General features: G+C 47.1%; 1 protein-coding gene across 3 annotated transcripts in view; it reads right to left on the bottom strand.

The window, feature by feature from the left end:
- Positions 1–20,345, bottom strand: part of DCAF1 (DDB1 and CUL4 associated factor 1) — a 1,932,496-nt gene that overhangs the window by 392,804 nt on the left and 1,519,347 nt on the right. For all 3 annotated transcript variants that reach the window (XM_069644104.1, XM_069644105.1, XM_069644103.1), the window contains exon 21: positions 15,242–15,315. In XM_069644104.1, coding sequence (XP_069500205.1) covers positions 15,242–15,315 — 74 coding nt within the window. The remainder of the gene's footprint in view (positions 1–15,241; positions 15,316–20,345) is intronic.

Here is a 20,345-nt window from a genome sequence, read left to right on the forward strand (position 1 = left end):
TCAGCATATGAGGATGTTCTCTGGAATAGTCTTTCAGCTCCTGGAAAGTTCTTGTAAAATAAAAGCACTCCTGCACTGAAATAAAGTAAAAGCACTCCTGCACTGAAATAAAGTGTTCCTGCTCACATCCCTATATGAGCCTGGCGCCAAAGGCGCCAGGACTGAGTCCAACCAGGGCACCTGTGTTTATAGGTCCCAAAGGGACATATGTGAGTCAAGTGACCCATTGCCCCCATCACTAGACGGTGTGATTTTTGTGTTCTGGAGCCATTGGTCATGACAGCGCCCCTCTCCTTCCTGATGTAAAAAACATGGTGGTGGTGTTGTCTGTGAAGATCCTCACCACTCTGCCTTACAGAGACGAGAGGAACGACTTGAGGGCCCAGAACACTGCCCGTAGCTCCAGGATGTTGATATGAAGAGCCTTCTCTGGTAGCCATAGGCCTCTGGTGTGCAGATGTCCGGTGTGCGCTCCACATCCCTCTATGGAGGCGTCAGTGGTGACCGTCTCCTGGTATGGCGGGCTTTATAAACCCCTGCCTTGGGCGATGTTGGAGCGAACACCCCACCATCCTATCGCCCGACGGAACTCGTTGAGTGAGATCTTGTCCATGAAGCTACCGGACACCTGAATCCAACGGGCGTCCAGGAATTTTTGAAGGGGTCGCATCTGCAACCTGCAGAGTGGGGAGAGGTAGATGCAGGACGACATCATGCTCAGTAACGACTTGATGGCCTGCACTGTGGCTCTCTTTGTCAACGACAGCTGTTGCACCTTCTCTAGAATGGTTTTCCTATCCTTTGAGGGCGACGCCATGCAGGACACCGTATTGAGTCTGGCACCCAGGAACAGCGAGTTCTGTGATGGCGTTAAGCAGGACTTTGGATAGTTGAAGGAGAATCTAAGATCCGTAAGTAGCTCGACAATATGTCCGTTGTCCAGCTCCCAGAAGTGGGCGGGAATCAGCCAGTCATCCAGGTACAGGTGTACGTGTAGATGGTCCGCCACTGGTTCCAGGCATTTCGTGAACACTCTGGGGGCCGATTTCAAGCCGAACAGCAGGGCCTTGAACTGGTAGTGCTGTCCATGCACCACAAATCGTAGAAACTTTCGATGTTTCTTGTGAATGGGGACGTGGAAGTAGACATCATCTAGGTCCAACAACATCAAGAAGTCTCCCCTTTCCAGCTGGCTGAGCACGTGTTGCAACATGACCATCCTGAATTTTTCTGACTTTAGATATTGGTTCAGATGTTGGAGGTCTAGGAAGCCCTAAGTTCATTCTGACCAGATAGTATCTGGAATAGACTCCGGAGCCCTGGAGCCATTGGGGAACTAGCTCCAACGCCCCTTTTCGCAGCATGGCTCGTACCTCTTTCAGGAGCGGAGGGATATGCTGCTCCTGACGGGTAACCGGAGGGATCCATGGACTCCTGTGTTGAAACTCCAGAGTGTGTCCTTGGGTGAGAGTGGCCAGCACCCATCTGTCAGTCGTGATCTTTTTCCATTCGCTGACGAACCTCGTCAGCCGGCCTCCCACCGGGGTGCTCGCGTGGGGGTACCGGCCGGTTCAGGCTTGCTTCTGCACCAGCGTCCTGCCCTGCGGGCGAGGGCGGCACTGTCCTCCACAACCGTAGGCCTGGGAACGTAGGCTTCCTGAGTTGTGGATCTGGAAGGTTGACAGTACGACGAGGAGAAACCTTTTGAAGACCTGCTCGACTTTCCCCTGGAGAAGGGAAAAGAGCTGTGCTGCTGGAGGGTGCCCAGAGAACGGGCCGTCTTTGTATCTGCTTTGATGGCCTGGAAGGACTCGTCGACCACCTCCCCAAAAAGGCTATATCTGTCGAAGGGCATGTCCAGCACCTTCACTTGGACTTTCTGGCAGAAATTTGTGGCCTTCATCCAGCCTTGGTGACGAAGGCAGACACTGTTCCCCATTTGCCGGAACCCTGTGTCAGCGACGTCCAATGCCACTGTGATGGCGTGATCAGACGCTACCTCCCCTTCCTGGAAGAGAGCGATTGCCTCCATCTTCGTATCGTCGGGGGAAGAACCCCAGATTAGGCCTCAGCTTGTACCACAACTCCCTGTCATACCTGGCTTGGATTGCCAGTGCGTTGGCCGCCTTGATAGTGGACGCTGCGGTGTAATTCACCTCTCCTCGGGCTCTTGAGATCATGGAGAGGAATGATCCCACCTCATCCAGTGGAGACACTATGTGGAGCATCCAAATGTGGAGATTCGCCATCCGCTGCAATGATATCATCGTCGTCCGTCGTTGTGGCCGTATCCTTCTCTGTACCCATGTCTGGGGCTGCTAGGGAGAAGGCACCCGATCTGGTGGCGGAGGTTGAAAAGGGGGCGCCGGATGAAGCTTCCTCTTTGCCGGCAGCTGATCGGGGACCTGGGGTATCCCAGGTGCCAGAGCCAGCGGCATCTTCATCTGGACCTCTGACACCAAGGTGTGCAGGGTCGACAGAATGTCCCTCGGCTGAGCAGGCGAATTAGGTAGGCCCTGCGCCGTCATCGCTGCCCTCTTCAACGTCCTTGTGGACCGTGTGCAAGTACTGCTGATATTTGTTGTTGATATACCTCCTTGCCCTCCAAAATTGCCCCCCCTCCTTACCGAGGGTATTGAACCAGGGGCTGAGCCGGTTTCCCCCCCTTCTGGCATGCCATCAGACTTTGCCAAGGTCACTGCGGCAGTGTCTCCCCTTGGGGGTAGTGACACTCGAGCTGCAGGGGCTACCTTCACAGGTTCAGTGCCCTTAGCTGTCGTGGCACTAGTAGTCGCCAACTCCGTTGCTGACAAGGTCTTAGCCTGTGCCAATTGGGCCTGCTTGGGCTTAACAGCCTTCTCCTCCGTCCGCGGCTTCTCGGATTTCTCACGAAATTTAGCCAGGGTAGATTAATTCCTTTTCGAGAAGGAGCTCAATTGCCGGCTGGCAATGAAGGCAGACAGTGATGTTGATCGCACCCCATCCACCTTGGGACCCGCTTCCGTGGCAAACCTGGAGGACTCAGACTTGCGTTTCTTGGCCTTATCTTGGGCCCCCACGGATGAGGCGTCCCTCAAAGGACTTAGAAGACCGCTTCTCAGACCGGCCGGTAATGGGCGAGACATGACCCTGCTTGGAGTCCGGGTCAGAGGCCTCCTGTCCCTCGTCGTCGTCTTGGAGAAACCGAGGCAAATTTCGCACTCCGCCTCCTTGTGGTCCGAGTGCAGGCAATAGTGGCATTGCAGGTGCTTGAACTCCACCAACATGTTACGTAGGCCGCATTAGGTGCAGAGCCTGAAAAGGGACCTTCACCCCTCCTCCGTCATGGTCTGAGGGAGCAAAGTTGCCCCAATGGCCCTGTAGAATCTTCAATGATCTTCACCCTTGAAACAAAAATAGAACCTTTTTTCTGTCGAAAACCACAAAAAGCACACAAATAGCTCAGAGAGCAAACTCGAGAATTCCCAACACTGAAGCGTGCAGTAAAAATCTGAAGATGGCTGCTACAGAAGAGGGGCTTAGGGAGAGGACTGTCATTGGATGAGAGCAGTATGACCCAGAGGACCGTGACTGGTTTAAAGGAGAAATAAGTGAAACTTTTAACTTTTACTGAGCATTCCCAGCCAGACGACGGGGAATATTCCTGAGCATGTGAATCCATTCCAGACCCCATGCTGGAGAAATAAAATCTGCAATTGGGTCAGTAATTTCACATGAATTGCGAAAGCGTGCAAGACTGTCTTTAGATTTTAAAGCAAACAATTGGATTTTGCCAGAGGAAACTCCAGACTCCCAAGAACTAGTGGAGGTGATGTTATATCACCCAGACTAACAAGTTATGTTGCAATCTGGTATATCACCCAAGTCCGCCCCCAGTTTTTCAAATATGTTGGGGGACACTGCTTATATTCCAGGTGCTTTTTCACCAAGGAGGTTGCTACTTCCCCACTGGCTACATGTGACAGGTCTAGTACAGCCCTAACGGCTAATGAAGTAAACCCTCAGGGTGTTTGGTCAAGCACCCAATGGTGGCGTGTTGATGCAATGTCATTTTCGGTGCTATCACGACTTTTGAATTCTGACTTGGTGCATACATGTCTTTTATAGAATGTATTTTAACCCAGCTAATGCTGTGATCAATGAATTTTTGAATGAAATTTGATTTTGTTAGCTGAAATTCCACTGGATGTTGCAAATATTGTTGTCACAAGTGATTTCATGCAGAATGCCTGGACTCCTCTTGGTATTTGTTATCTGAAAGGCTGACAATGTCTATGAGGGCCAGGGAAAGAGGCCCAAGAATTAGGCAGGAGCTTGAGTCTTGGGATTTGTCACCCTTGAATGGTAATACACGGGGGGCGGGGGAGATGTACACGTGGGTTTTACCTGGCTTAGTAATTGAGGCAGATCTACCCTCGACTACATTTTTTGTATCATCGGATTTGTTATGTGGGGGTGGGTATTTTGTTATCTCCCCAAGAACACTGATTGATCATCGCAGGTTGGAGTATACCATTCCACTCATTTGGTCTGCGGTTCAACCCCTGGGTGATTTAAACTTGACAATTAGGACAAGAGATCATACTGCTCTGTGGTGTCCAAGGGTTGCCCCTGTATTTAACGACTTGGTGCTCTTTCAGTTGGAGGTGAATAGTGAGCATCTATGTAGCCCAATTTCCTTTGAACCCACTGTTCAATGCCTATTAAAGGGTATGACGGTTGGTGTTGGCAATTGCCATAGGCATGTCTTTGATTCGGATTTTAAAGACAGTAAGTGAAATTTGCGCAGCTCTTTAAAGATTTTATAAAAAGCTATACCTATGCCTGTATTAGCAATACGAAAGCTGAAATCTGATTTAAAATTGGATAAGGAGCCATACATTTGTAATGCATATCGGAGATGCTGAAAGAATGCTTTACAGTATATGTAGCAGGGATTCCAGCTCCTTTTGGTGTCTAATTAAATAAAGTAGCACAGTCTCTTTTCTTCATTCCCAACCTTCAGCTGAAAATGTTTGGGTACAGCACTTTACAAAACTGTATGTGAAGGATTTCGCGCCCAAGATAGTCTTACTAACAGCTTCATTTGGGTGGGGACTGTTTATCGGGATATGGATTTAATTACTTTTTAAATAAAACCAAGTAAGCAGTTCAATGCTCGTGGCCCAGATGGTGTCTCAAACTTGATGCTGAAATCAGGCGTAATTCTATGGTCCAAGGTTTTAATGCAGCTATTTGAGAACATTTAAATAACACAAGTCTTACCATCCTCGAGGAAAGAGGCAATGGTGACCAGTAAACTACAGACTGATCTCATTACCGGACTCCACAAATAAGTGGCCGTAATGGATAGCATCTAGTACCCATCTGTCTGTCAATATGAACGCCACTCGGTGAGGTGGAACGTCACTGTCCCCGCTATCTGACTGTCCTTGTGTCCCCCGTAGCAGTCATTGTTGAGGTTTACTTTGACGGCCTCCTTGTGAAGAGGAGGATCCCCGTTTCCGGTGACCATGGTAGTCCTTGTAGCGTTGGCGGTTTGAAAGGAGCGCCAGTAGCCTTGGGAATAATAGGTGGATCTGTTGTAACCCTTGTTGTCTCGAGAACCCAAAAATCTTGCGTTTCCTGAGACTCCACGAAAAGAGTTAAAGGAGCGAAAATACCTTCTCCTCTCCAGAGTTGTAAAGGGCCTTGCTGTATCTGAATCCACTTTCATGGCCTTTAAAGCTTTGTCGATCTTTTCACCAAAAAGATTCTTGCCCTCACAAGGCATGTCTACAACCTTGTGTTGCACGTCCTGGTGGAAATCCATGCAGCGAATCTACGCTTGACGCTGGAAAACCACCCCGTTCTTGATTTGTTTGAAACCAGTTTGGCCAGGTCGACAGCAATGTTTATGCTATGGTTTGATGCCGCCTCCCCCTCTCGCACCAAAAGCATAGCTTCTTTCCTCTGCTGCTCTGGAAGGTGGTCCAATAGAGGAGTCAGACGGTGCCACATCTCGCGGTCATACCTCGCAACGATGGCCAAAGAGTAAGCAGCTTTTACGGTAGTTGCTTCTATCATAAGGACTTTTTTCCCCAAAGCGTCCAGCTTGCGGTTATCGTTATCTGGTGGAGTGGCCCACTTGTGTTGGGTGCAAGCTTGTCGGCTAGTAGCCGCGGATACCACCGACTCTGGTGTTGGTTACAATGTTAAGCATTTCGGAGTCGATTCAGGTGCTTTAATCCCCCCCCCCCCGCAAGAGTCCTTTGACTGCTGGCTCTGTAAAAGGGTGTTTCATCGCGTGGAGCCCCTCTTGACATACATGGTCAAGTATTGAGATTGAGAAAATGCTTTTCTCCTTTTCCTTCATGTGATCGAACAAGAAACAGTCCTTTTCTTCTTTTGGGGTGAGGCCGAACTCCTGGAAGGCCTTGGCCATCATGGCATGGAATGCGCCTATGTCATCGGGGGGAGATGGTTGGGCCGAACTACCCGGTGCATCCTGGTCCAGGTCTTTATCGCAAATGTTTCAGCTCTCCTAGGAGAAGAGGAGACAGTAGAAAAGGTGTCTTGTGGGGCGATGTCCTGTCAGAGTCATCCTGCTTTCCTCCTTCCTCTTCCCTGCCTCGAGGGCTAAAAACCCTAGGGGATGGAGGTGGTCTAGCTGGGGATTGCCTCTTAGGGCAAGTGCCCTGGTCTTGCAAGGTATCAGAAGTATCCTTCTGGCGAGGAGTAATCTCCGGGCTTTGCAACAGCGGGACTGATGGAACATGAGGAATTGGAAGACTAGCGTCTAGTTGTCCTAGGAGAGATTGCAAAGTGGAGAGTATTTGCATAGACAGCAATGAATGGGGATTTATAAGAGGATATTGAGGTGGAACAGGCCCAATGTCCATTTATGTGGACGGTAAGGAGGGTGTTTGTGTTATTCGCTGCAGGCCCAAGACAGATGGATCTGGGAAAGGGGGTCTTGAGCCTCTTTCCTCGAGATCCGACTCAAACACTACTTACTCGTCGTAGGGAGGTGCCTCAAAGTCAGAAGTAATTTTGTGTTGAATGATGTCCTCTGATAGTATGGACGGGACCTTTGTAAAAAAGGTTGTTCCGTAGGTACATCTATATGTCTTGATCTGTCCTTGGGAGACGGATCCTTTGCTGTCAATTCAGGTTGGGTCGGCACAGTAGAGGAAGTACGTGTCGCTGGGGATTTTTTTCGTCGACAAAGTTGTCGTCGACGGAGCGAGTGTTTAAGGTGCAGTCGTCGACGGGAGCCTCGTCGATTGACCGGTCGTCATCGATGGACCCGTCTACAGGATACGCGTCACAGATGTTGTCTTCATCATCAGTGTCGTCGCCGATGGAGCAGGCGACAGTCTTGATGACTACTTGGATTTATGTTTTGTAGACTCATGGCCGGAGAAGGACCTGTGGGATGTCGATGAGGAGTGATGTTTGACAGTGGACGAGGATTTCTCTGCCGAAAAGGATGCAGACATAGGCCTTGACTTGGATTTATTGAACGATGAAGAATTGTGGGCCAAGTTTGCGGATTTGTGTGTGTGAGCCCTTGTCCTTTGGTCTTTTGGAACGAGATGTGGCGGCATCGTGAGAGGTGGGAACTTACAACCCCTCATCGCTCGATAGATGGCTTTTCAGGGATAATAAAGGCTTGGTTTTATCCTGACTGGAAGAAGGCCTAGGCTTACCTGTCGGCTGTTTTTTAGTCAGCGGCTCTTCTGATCTTGCTCTTTGGTGCAATGGCAACCTCTTGCTTGATGGAGTGGCATCGCTGCCTCCGTGTGATGAGCCGACCCCTGACGCCGGATACGCCACCACGTTTAGCCAACAAATTAAGCACCTATTCCTGTCTTTGAGGGTTTTTTGTGAGAACCCTTGACAGATCTCGCAATCTTCGGTCGAATGATTACGGTATAAACAGTATATAGGCACTCTGAATGCCTGTCCGCCTCGTATACATTCTTGAGGTCCCAGGTCCCACAGGACCTGAACAAAGATTTCTTCGGACCCGAGGATTCCATAACGGGCGCGGAAACACACCTTTCCCTTGTCGAAAAACTGGAAAACCGCAAAAGCGGACGTGAAGAAGAAATGTTCTCACAAAAAGACGAATACTCTGAGGAGTGAACGCAAGGTAATCCCAATGGTTTGGAACACGGTTGAAATCTGAGGGGAAACTGTGGCGGTGGAGCTATACACTGGACGTCCCATTGGTGCTGCCCAACGCACCCATAACGATGTTGATGGACACTCAAGGTGTCAACATTTTTCCATAGGAAAACTACTATATTAAAATTACCGGGGTTTTCCCAGCCTGACGACGGGGAATATTCACAGCATGTGAATCCATGAAAGATCCAATGCTGGAGAATGTGTAAAATATTCTAATTCCTAAATATTATTCTTTTTTAATTGCTAGTTATTTAATTGCACTGACCATTGTCTACCATCAGAGGTTAAGCCAGTGTTAAAAATAAGAACAAATAGAAAAGGGCAACTCCGCACAGGAATGAATGTTGCACGTGCAGAAGAACAGATGTTTAGCTGTTTAAAAGAAACATTTTGTAGTTTTACAGTAGAGAGAGAGGAAGAAGCCTAAATGCAGAATTGCCACTTCAAGAACACACTCACGATGGACTTGCCCAAATAGTGCTCATAGTTTCTCCTGTAAGGATAAACCTGGGATGGCTTTGCCCCAAAATCCCAGCAGTTGCCTCTGTAAGGACACATCTCTGATGGCTGTGCCCCAATATGCCAGATACTGTACTGCCCTAAACAAATATGCAATCTATTATATTAAGCATCGGCATAGCAACAGGTTCACCATGTTGCTATGTCTATGACTAATGCAAAAACGTGCAAACCATTAAACCTGCACACATTTGTCAGCACTAAATGCAATTTACTGGGTATAAGGGCTCCAGTTACACAAGCCATCAAATTACAGCGTGTTTTGAGATTGTGTAACTGCAATTGTGCCGTTATATGACAACTTACAAATTGCAAAGTATTACATTACGCATAACATAGTAAAAAGACTTCTGTTCACCACAATGAACTGAAGTCTTTTTACTATGTCTGCTTAAGATATTAGTTGTTATACAATAAGTTTTACGCACCACGCTCAATCCCCATTAGCCCAACTTCTCTATACATGCATGCCCAGGGCACACTGTTTTCTCACAAATGGATCCCTTCACCCATTAGATTCAATGGGAGCTGTGATTTCCCACTGAATCCACATCCATGTGAAGATAGGTGTATGTGGTTCAAAACAAGGCTCAACAAATTTGCTGTTGGCACTTAAAATCATGGCATAGCAAATTAAAAGAACAAGTTACTTACCAACTGCTAACGTTCTTTCGATTGGATGTTCCTCCAGCGTATTCCTCATCTTAGATGTATTCCATCCAGCTTTGCTGCTCTTCAGAAATGTTTTCGGCAGAGTGTGCCGATGTTGTCGAGTCGATGGTCCCTCGAAGGCCTCCGTCGAGGGTGACGTCATCGGGTGTATAAGTAGCACACGCAGCGCCCGTTGGCCTCAGTTCTGTTTTTCCCCCTTTTTTTGCCTGTGATCTTGTACTGTGTAGATTGTGCCGGCAGACAGGTATCAGCCTTGCGAGATTTGAGATGGCAATAACCCGGAAAAATCTACAGAGGGGTAGGTTGGGAGGGCGATGAGGAATACGTTGGAGGAACATCCAATCAAAAGAACGTTACCAGTTGGTAAGTAACTTGTTCTTCGAGTGGATTGTGTCCTCCAACGTATTCCTCATCTTAGATAGACTCCCAAAGCAGTATTTTGCATACTTTCTCTGGAGGAGGGGTCCGATTCGCTCCTCCCCCCCCAATGCCTTTAGATGGCGGAATAAAGCACTGCTTTTCCAAAAGTCCGCTCCCTAGACTGGGAAGCATCCAGGTTATAGAATTTTGAGAAGGTGTGTAGTGAAGACCAAGTTGCTGCTTCGCAAATGGACCTTATTGGAACACCTCTTTGAAGGGCCGTGGAAGAGGCGATGCCTCTGGTGGAATGAGCCCTTAACCCTTCAGGTGGGTCTTTTTGTGCTAGTCTGTAGCATTCTGAAATGCAAAGTACGATCCAGCGTGAAATTGTCTGTTTTGTTACCGATTGACCCAGTTTCCTTCCTCTGGAGCCTATAAACAACTGGTTGTCCACTCTAAGTCTAGAAAGTCTAGAGATGTAAAAGCTTAAAGCTCTTTTTAGATCCAGTTTGTGTAATCTTTCCTCCTCTTGGAAGGATGAGGTGGAGGATAGAATGTGGGTAAAACAATTTTCGGACTTAAATGAAAATCAGATATTACTTTTGGTAAAAATGATGGTTTAACCCTGAATACAACTCTGTCCTTATGGAACAGAGTATAGGGTGGCCCAGAAGACAGTGCCTGCAATTTGCTCACTCTTCTTGCTGATGTTAGAGCAACTAAGAAGGCCGTTTTCCACGTTAGTAATCTTAATTGACACGTGTGCATAGGCTCAAAGGGAGCACACATTAAGAATTTTAGGACTAAATTGAGATCCCAAATCGGTACTTGAAATGGGTGAGGAGGAAACACATTAGTGAGACCTTTTAAGAATTGTGTCAAAGAAATTTTGAAGTAGGAGCATTCTTCAGATGAGCGCTTGAAAATGGAAAGCGCTGCAAAGTAACCTTTTATTGTTCCCATATTTAGACCTCTATGTGCTAGGGTCAGAAGGAAAGATAGTACTTCCGGAATAGAACATAGAAAAGGATCGACATTCTTTTCTCTGCACCAGTTGCAAAACTTTTTCCAACGGCATAGAGACTTTGTTGCTGGCCTTCTTGCCGAAAGCAACATCTCCATATCATCATCTGGAAGGTTCCAATCCCTGTATCTCAGCCTTTCAGATACCAAGCATGAAGGTTGAGTGTTTTGACCTCTGGATGGAGAACCTGACCTTCCATTTGAGAGCGAAGGTTCTCTCTCTGAGTAAGATGTACTGGAGGACAGATGGACATATCTAGAAGGTCCGGGTAGTACGTTCTCTTGGCCCAATCCGGGGCAATTAGGATCATGCTGTTTTCGAAGCGTCTCAGCCTCCTGATGACCTGAGGAATGACGGGAATCGGAGGGAACGCGTACAATAGTGGGAAGTTCCACTCCACCATGAACGCGTCCCCCAGGGCTCCTCTCGGGGGAAATTCCCTTGAGCAATACCTTTCGCATTTTCGGTTGGTACTGGTTGCGAATAGGTTTACCTGAGGGGTTCCCCAAAGGGCGAAGATCTCTTGAATGACTTCCTGAGCCAGTTCCCATTCGTGGGACACCGTGCTCTGCCTGCTCAGAGCATCTGCCGTCATATTCTCTTCCCCGGCTAGATGAATTGCCGTTAAAGAGATTCCCTCTTGGATCGCCCAATACCAGAGCTGCATTGCCTCTCCGCACAGAGGTAGTGACCCCACACCTCCTCTTTTGTTTAGGTAGTGCATGGCCACTGTGTTGTCCATCATTATCAGGACATTCTTTCCCCTGACAGATGGCAGGAAGGCCTTCAGCGCTCGTCTGATTGCCCTCAGCTCTAAAAGGTTGATGTGCAGTTTGGACTCCGATGGAGACCAACAACAGTTGATTGTCAAATCGTTGGCATGAGCTCCCCACCCCAGGAGTGAGGCGTCCATCACTACTGTGATCTCCGGCCATGGTTGCCAAAAGGGTTCTCCTTTTAGGATGTTCTCTGTACAGGTCCACCATAGAAGGTCTTGTCTGACCTTGTTCGGAATCTGAAGAAGATCCGTCATTTGACCCGAGAACTGGGACCACCGAGTCTTTAGAGCCCATTGAAGGGATCTCATCCTCAAGCGTGCCTCTGGCACTAGGAAGAAGCAGGATGCCATGAAGCTGAGCAACCTTAAAAAGTCGTAAGCCAGGAGATTTTGGTATTTTGGAATTTGGAAACCATCTGAAAAATGTCTTGAGCCCTCGCCTTGGGAGGCGAGCTCTTTCCCAAGGATGTGTCTAGTACAGCTCCTATATACTGAAGCCGTTGGGAAGGTGTCATCTGTGACTTCTTGAAATTGAGGGAGAAGCCCAGTTTGTGGAGGAAGTGGCAGGTGACTTTCAGATGATCCAGTGCTTGCTCGGCAGAAGGCGCTCTGATCAACCAATCGTCCAGGTAGGGGTAGACATGAATCCCCCCTCTCCTGAGGTGCGCTGCCACCACTACCATTAACTTAGTGAAGACCCTCGGGGCGGAGGTCAACCCGAATGGCAGGACTCAAAACTGATAGTGTGAGTCGCCAACTACGAACATCAGGTATTTTCTGTGTTTGAGATGAATCGGCACATGAAAATAAGCATCCTGGAGGTCCAATGACACCAACCAGTCCTGAAGTTGAAGGGCCTGAAGGATCTGAGAAAGGGTAACCACCTTGAACTTGTCCTTCCTGAGGAACTTGTTCAAGTTTCTTAAATCCAAGATGGGTCTCAGTCCTCCATCCTTTTTGGGGATCAAAAAATACGGGGAGTACCATCCCTTGTTCTTCTCCGCTGCAGGTACTGGTTCTATAGCACCTTTCTCCAGCAGGGTTAAAACTTCCTGCTGTAGGAGCGGGTTTGAAGACTTCAACGGGTGTCTCCCTGGTGGATTGCTTTGAGGTTGCTTTAGAAAAGGAAGGCAGTAGCCTTGGGCTATTATTTCTAGAGCCCAAACATCTGAAGTAATGGCTCGCCATTCTTGCAGATGCTGTAACAGCCTGCCTCCTACAGGTGTTTTGTGATGCAAGTCCTCAAAGTGGTTTTGTGGCGGATATTGCAGCCGCTGATGGCAGAGAGGCTGCAGCTGGAGCTGGCTTAGCACGTTTTCCTCGTCCACCGCGAGTGGCCTTTTTCTGGCCCCTTTGACTGGCCATTCCTCTCGCCTTTCCATATGAGGTGTAATAACGATAGGATCGTCCCCTCCATGACTGCCCTTGCGCACGAAAAGGCTGAGGTTGCCTAATAGCAGCTCCTAAAGATTTGGCAGCTGCTTTTGAGGTCTGCAACCTCTCAAGGCTCTAGTCAGCCTTGTTGCCAAACAGGTGGACCCGTCAAAAGGCATGTTCAGAAGGCGGTTCTGTATGTCCGGTGCAAAACCCGACTTCTGTAACCACGCAAATATGCGCATTACCGTGCTAGTGCCCATGGACCTGCTTACACTATCCGCAGTGTTCAATCCAGATTGAAGGGATTCCTGCATGGCTTCCTTTCCATCTCTAACGATGGCTAGGAACCCTTCCCTTTCTTCCCCTTCTGGTAAGTGCTCCGCCGCCATTGCGATGCACTCCCACAGAGTGTACGAAGATTTTGCCAAGGCACATGTGGAGTTGGCAGATTTTAATGCCATGCTCCCGGCTGAAAATACCTTCCGTGCCCAACCATCCACATACTTATCGTCCCTGTCTGGAGGGATAGATGGGCACGCAAGTTTGTTGGAAGCTGTGGCTGCCTGTATGACCAGACTCTCGGGAGTTGGATGTTTTGACAGATACCCGGGGTCGCTTCTGGCTGGGCGGTATTTTGATGCGAGGGACTTCTTTATCGGAGGAATAGAATCCGGAGTTTCCCAATTCTTGGCCACCCTGTTTCGCAAGGCTACATGAAAAGGTAGTACTGGGTCTTCAGTGTGACCATGGTCCAATATGTCTGTTAAATCATCTTGGACGAATTGGGCTGGTGATTTAGCCAATCCCAAGTAATCTACCACCTTGGTCATTAACTGTCAGTAAGATGGACTGGTATGCTCTCCTGGATCTGGTCTACCAAAGTCATTCTCAGGAGAAGTGTCAATGCCACTTGCATGTGTAAAGACTCCACCAAATCCCTCATTCTGCTTTCCTCTGAGATTAAGCATTCGGCGACATTTGGGGTGCCATATTCCAACCTAAAAGGTACATTTTCCTCATCTGATCTCTCCTGTTCCTCAAAAATTGAGGTCAGGAATTTGAAAAACTCCTTCCTAGGGAGAGGCTTGAAAACCTTCTCTGGGAGAGGAGGAGGAAGAGGTCTAGTACCAGGCTCTGTGGAAATTACATGTTTTGTAACCTTCTCCTCTTTTTCTGGCTTCCCTGGCTTGGCTGGAGCCTTTGGCGCTGAGGGTTTTGGCGTCGACGTCCATAAAGGCGTCGACGGCTTCGACGACATATTGGTCGTCGAGAGGGTCTGCTGTGAGTGCGTCGAGGCGGTCTTCGACGATTTTCCCTTCGAGGTGCGATAGGTCTCGGACGGCGTCGCCTTCTCAAACTACTCCATCATTTTGACCATGAATGCTTCCCACTCTTCGGAAGACGAATGTTTCGTGGGGCATTTCATCCTTTTCGGAGACTCGTCTCACGACGAGGTGGAGGGGGACCAATGGCGTAGTTTCTTCGATTTTTTTGATGAAGACGACGAGCGATGAGAATCGCTTCGGGATCTAGATCGATGCCTTTCGCGTCGAGGAGATCTCTCCTCATGGGGTCTCAACTCGACGCTAGAGGCTTTTCAATCTTTTCGACCTACCTGTAGCTTTCCTCTCCTTTCTCGCAAGGCCTTCCCCGTCATCGCCTGACACTTCGAACAGGCCTCCATGTCGTGGTCTTCTCCGAGGCACCACAAACACTCACGGTGTGGGTCCGTGATCGACATTTTTGAGCCACACGACTTGCACTTTTTGGTCGGCGTCGATGACGAGGACATATTTTCTTCTTTGTATATTATATTTCTTCACAGAACTCGAGGCGCGCCGAATGTCCGAAGCAACGTATACTGTGGAAAAACGGAACTGAGGCCAACAGGCGCCGTGCGTGCTACTTATACACCCGATGATGTCACTCTGGACAGAGGCCTTCGAGGGACCATCGACTCGACAACATGGACGCACGGCACCCTCTGCCGAAAAAATTTCCGAAGAGCAGCAAAGCTGGATGGAATACATCTAAGATGAGGAATACGTTGGAGGACACAATCCACTCGAATGATAGTTACTGACAAGTGTGATGGTATGAGGAAGGTGGTGGCCTTGTGCAGTGCGTCTGCTTGATTTTTGTAAGTAAATATCAAAATACGTTATTGACGCTAGAAGAGCAGTGTAACCATGTAGGTTCTCACCCCAATGACCCCTTCAGTTTGTAACTAACATCCATGCTTCCTAAATTGCTGTGTGAGCTGTTCTGTATAACCCTCCCACTTGAAATGCAGATGCACAAAAGGCAAAGAGGTATCTAATCCCTGGTAATCTTACCTCTATGACTGCCAGATAACAGTCTTTGGTATCAGTGCACAGGTCAAATATGTTTCTCTTTACGTCAATGGTAGCTGCAAGACAAATATAGGCTGATGTTAAAATACCATAGGCAGGATAATTTGCTGAGAAACAGGGCACACTCAGGCATTCATCAACGGACAAGACTCAAGTCAATAGAATAACAATCTCACATTTTGACTTGACCAGATACTTCACAAGTGGCCAACCAGCTGAGGACATTACATGATTTTGGGTAAAAATCACAAAGGTCAACATCATATAATAGTTGCTAAAATAACTACATTTAGTAAATTAAACATTTTTAAATTGTTCAAGCAAACCTGGAGATAATGCGGATATTGTATGAGAGGTTGCCTACAATGAGGACATTTAACACTCACAGAGCAGCAATAATTTATTGCAGGATTGATAAAGGAAAATGGAAAATCTAATAGTCCTACGTTGTGGCATTTTATTTAATTTAATATTTAACTTTACCCGAAATACTGCGATTAGTTAGGGTGGAGTGGTGGAAGAGAAATGGTACAAGAGATGCTGCGAATATATGGAATTCTTATGGATTAGGAAACCACTATAGATCTCAAAACACATGGTGCAGGTGTAGTACTTTAAGGTGGAATATGCAGTGTACAAGAAAATTATATCCTGTGCCAGCTTTCACCATTTTTAACATCTATACGTCTCCATATGTGATGTTTATTCAGGAAGCCAGTGATTTTAAATCCTTCAACACACCTTGGCATTGAGAGGTAGGGAGACATGGGACAGACATGTAGCTTCTGCAGAGGAGGGCGTTTCCCCGTTTCCACCAATTGTTGACCACTCTTCTCTTTTGTACTTCTTTATAGTGCTGGGAAGACCTCTGTTATTGAAGCTCTGGAAACTACTCCACTAGTGGTGTTATGAGTTTTGGGGCTAGTCTCTCCTCTCTGGTTTCATAGTTACATTCCCCAGGGTAACTTTTCCAGACTTTGTGTGGGCCACCTCCCTGGGTGCATGAGAGCCAAAGAGACTACTGATTGAGAAAGGGACGTCCAAGATATTTTGCTGGAAGTCCACCATGAGAAAAGTAAGCCTAGACCAGGACTGCATGTAAAGGGCGAGGCCATGACACGTATGCTTCCCCAATACAGAAAGGTCTTTTTAGGTACTGAAGAATGTGTCTGACACTAGGCAGTGTTCTTTTGTGATCTCAAGAAAAGGCTACTTCATATCATCTCACAGGAATTAGACAAAGTGCTAGATCAATTGCAAAAGTCTGTCATACCTTCTTAAGAATGCTGAGGAGCTAGTGACTAAGGGTGACTGAGACTGAAGTAAACGTCCTTTCGCCAAGTCCGTCAATCTTTCTGCTTTCCACCTCATGTTGGGGAGAATTTCACCTTGGAGACCCCCAGCTCTTTTGCTGGATTCAGGACTTTTTAATTTTAACACTGGCATGAGCGAGACCTTTTTCTCACTCTCCCCTGTGTTTTGACTAGGTTTGGATTTTGTCTCTTGACTGTTTTTGGAGTCTGACAAACACCATAGACATTTACTTTGTGTATGGTGACACACAGCACCTTCAGTGCAGCATCCCAGAGAAATGCTTTAGATTTCTAATAAGGTTTAAATACCTTTTCTTGGGTGAACTACCGTTCCCAAGAATAGTAAAGTGAAATTGATTTACCCTTTCTCTTTTTAGGTCCAGCACACACCATCCTATGTGAAGTGCTGGGGGGTTACCTAGTAGCCCCTCATCCTACATTCTCATGTAACATTTTTATGTTAACCTCACTACTTTAAATGGCTGGTGGCAGTGGTTTAAGTTTTCCTACCATTGTGCTTTTCCACCGCAGGCTGAACCCTCAGCTGCAGTACAGCACCCATGGGTGACCATTTTGTCAAAATGGCCACCGTCTTCTTTTTTTAGCCATTTTCTGTTTGTGAGGTCTTTCTTGGGTTTTACTCTCTACGTGGAGACAGATTTGAGCCCTTTGTTTGTCTTGCCTTTGGTAGACTTCAGCCCTGAAGCCCGCTTCTGGCTCCAGTGTGTCTGGAAGGGCAGGATGTGAGGGAGGTTCCCGAAACTCCCCTGTCCTTTGTCTCTAGGAATGCCTGAATGCAACCAGCCCGATTGGCTGGCTGGCTGTCCTTTCAGGACAGCCACCCTGCTCTGTGATGGACAGCCTAGGCTTTGCATGAATAGGTGAAACCTGGTTAAAAGGCGAGGGGGTTTTGGGACTAGAGGCAGAGTAGACCACTGGGAGAAACACACAATGAAGAAACCGTGAACGAAGCTTGGGGCAGCCTCCTGGACCTTTGAATTGTCGTGTGAAACATTGCTGCTGTGAAGAAACTCCTTTTTCATTTCGACAGAGAAGCTCCGGAAGAGACAACTTCTCCCCTTGGGTTAGTGTGACCAACTAACCCTGAGACAAACTCCACTGAAAATCATGCCCAACTGGCTGTACTACTTTGTTGCTGTAAGAACTGAATGCCAGGGGTCGAGTAATCTGTAGTCGAGTGAAACGTCTGATGCGGTAACGATTCCGGCTACAAGCTCCAGGAGTCTCCTAAGGACCCTCCACAGAAGCAGGACGTCCAGATCCTGAGTCCCCCTTACCAGAGTGCAGGACCCAAGGAGTGAAGGAAGCCCAACCAAAATCGGAGATCCGCGACGGTGCTGTTTGCTAAGCGCTGAAACCGCCAAGGGCCGCTGAACAGAGAAGAACCCGAAGCTGCCAACAACCCCCTCCCCCAAGTACCGCCGCAGGAGCCCTCCAGATGTCCTCCTTGTCCCCACAACTGAGGCCCAGGAACACAAGGTCTGCACCGCTGTAGCAACACAGAATCCAGCTGGACCACTCTTCTTCAAACCAGAGGTACTGTTTAGGCTTGGGGTACTTACCTCATTGTCTTTTAGCTGTGCTTTTCTCAGTTGGGAATTGCAGTGGCTTAGCTTTTAGAGTTGATTCCAACTCTCCTTTCGAAGGCTTAACAACTTATGACCCTATAAGTGATTTTTCTACAAACTCTCTTACTTTGTGCGAGACTTTGATTTAAGAAGTGCCTCAGAACCATAGACTGTGCTCCAATTGACTTTGGCTGTCCTGGCTCCCTGAAGACTATTCTAGTCCATTGACTTTGATATTGTTTGTCCCTCATAGGTGGTAGCTTGTTGTGAACCGTTACTGCTGGCTTGTCTAGATTTCATTGGAAGATTCAGTTGTCCTTACATTTACTGAGAACCTGTTTAAGCTTTTTCTTCCTTAAACCTTTCCTTTCTGCAACCTCAGAATCTGCAAAGTAAAACTAGTGTGATATACAAATGCCATTACTGCCCTTATGATTGAAGTCACCTCCAGTTGTAGGAATTGTCTAAGAAGCATATCCAAAGATTATCCACTAACTTGTCTTGTTTCTGAAAAGTATTTTAAAGTATATACTTACAACGAATTGCCTTTTTAAAGAACGCCTTTTACAAAATTGATGTTAAATAAATATTTATAACTGAAACCTTGAGTGTAAGTGTTACTTGGCTACTTGTTTTTACAGATTTCATTTGTAAAGCTTTACAGCTCACATTTACCCTTCTTGAGATAGGCCTGGCTGCTCAGTCACACTACCAACTTGTGAAATACATACCTATACCAAAAGGTGGGATACCCAATACCAAGCAGATAAGTCTTGTGTAGTCTCACACACTGTGACTGCTTCAAAACTTACTCAACAACACCTCAATAAGAGAAAACAATTGTAAAGATGATTAAGACCCTAAGGGATAGTTATTTCTGGCCACAGCAACTACTAATGAGTCTGGAATAGGATAAAGTGAGAGGTCTGGGCCTCTTTTGTGATTCTTCAGGCGATGAACACTGCTGGTGCCTTTATGCCTTCCAGCAGTACCCAAAGCTCTAGGGTCCTTCGTAAATTAGCTCTTCACATCAAGAAGGATGGTGCTGAAGGGACAGGAGTCGAAACTTCCATAATCAAGGGATCCTTCAGTTTAAGATATTCTCAATGGCAAACATATCACAAACCTGTTTTAAGATGTCAAAGATTTGAACATCGACCTGTAATTGCTCAGATGCCAACCGGTGTAGTTTGTCCCAGAGATGGATGGCTTGCTTCTCGATATTTCGTGGGTTTGTGCCTTGCTGGATGGATGCTCAGAGCACTGTAAGCAGGATTGCTGTGCTCCAAGTTCAATAACATCCCTATCATTCGGATGCCTATATTGCATTTTTGACGAATAAGGCACTCAAATGAATAGGTATGAGGGAGACAAAACAAACTGCATAATCATCCCTTCTGCATTAGTTCCCACCATTATTTATTTTTTTATTTATTACATTTGTTGTACGCCCAGACCCTGAGGTATCACGGCGTAGTTGCAGACAGAAGCAAATACAATCTTGGTGTTGATCAAAACATTAGGACAAAAAATATAGGTTTACCTTTCTACATTAGTGGCAATTATATACATTTATATACAGTGAAGATACAGAGTTGGTCTGGGATACAAAGTATCTTGGATGAACTTAGAACTGGTTGAATAACTACGTTTTGAGAGTGATTTTTTAAAAAGTGGGAAAGACCCTTCATTCTTAATGTTGATAGGTAGGGCATTCCAGTTCTTAGGAGCGAGTACTATGAAGCTACTGCCTCCTGCTTTTTTTTTTGTATCATGGCATTTCGAGGTTTTCACCGTTATTCGATCTGAGGAGTCTGGTGTGGGGTTTCTTGGTGACTGTGTTGAGAAGGTATTTGGGAGCTTTGTTGGCGATGCATTTATGGGAGATGCTAAGGGCTTTAAAGAGTATTCTGGCTTTGATGGGAAGCCAGTGATTTCGTCTCCTGATATTGGAGATAAGATCTGATTTTTTTATGCCTAATGCAGCACGGAGGGCTTTATTCTGCATGAGTTGGAGTGTGGATAGGTTGGTATTGGAAGTGCCTCGGAAGAGGATGTTACAATAGTCAAGCTTAGAAAGAATGAGCGCTATTGGAAGTGTAATGCAATTTTCTGGTGTCAGGAATTTGCGACTAAGAGAGATCAGTTTGGCTGTGTAGGAGGTAGAGGATGCTAGGGTATTTA

The sequence above is a fragment of the Ambystoma mexicanum genome, chromosome 2p, assembly GCF_040938575.1.
Source record: "Ambystoma mexicanum isolate Mex_15411 chromosome 2p, UKY_AmexF1_1, whole genome shotgun sequence".
In the NCBI taxonomy this organism is placed as follows: domain Eukaryota; kingdom Metazoa; phylum Chordata; class Amphibia; order Caudata; family Ambystomatidae; genus Ambystoma; species Ambystoma mexicanum.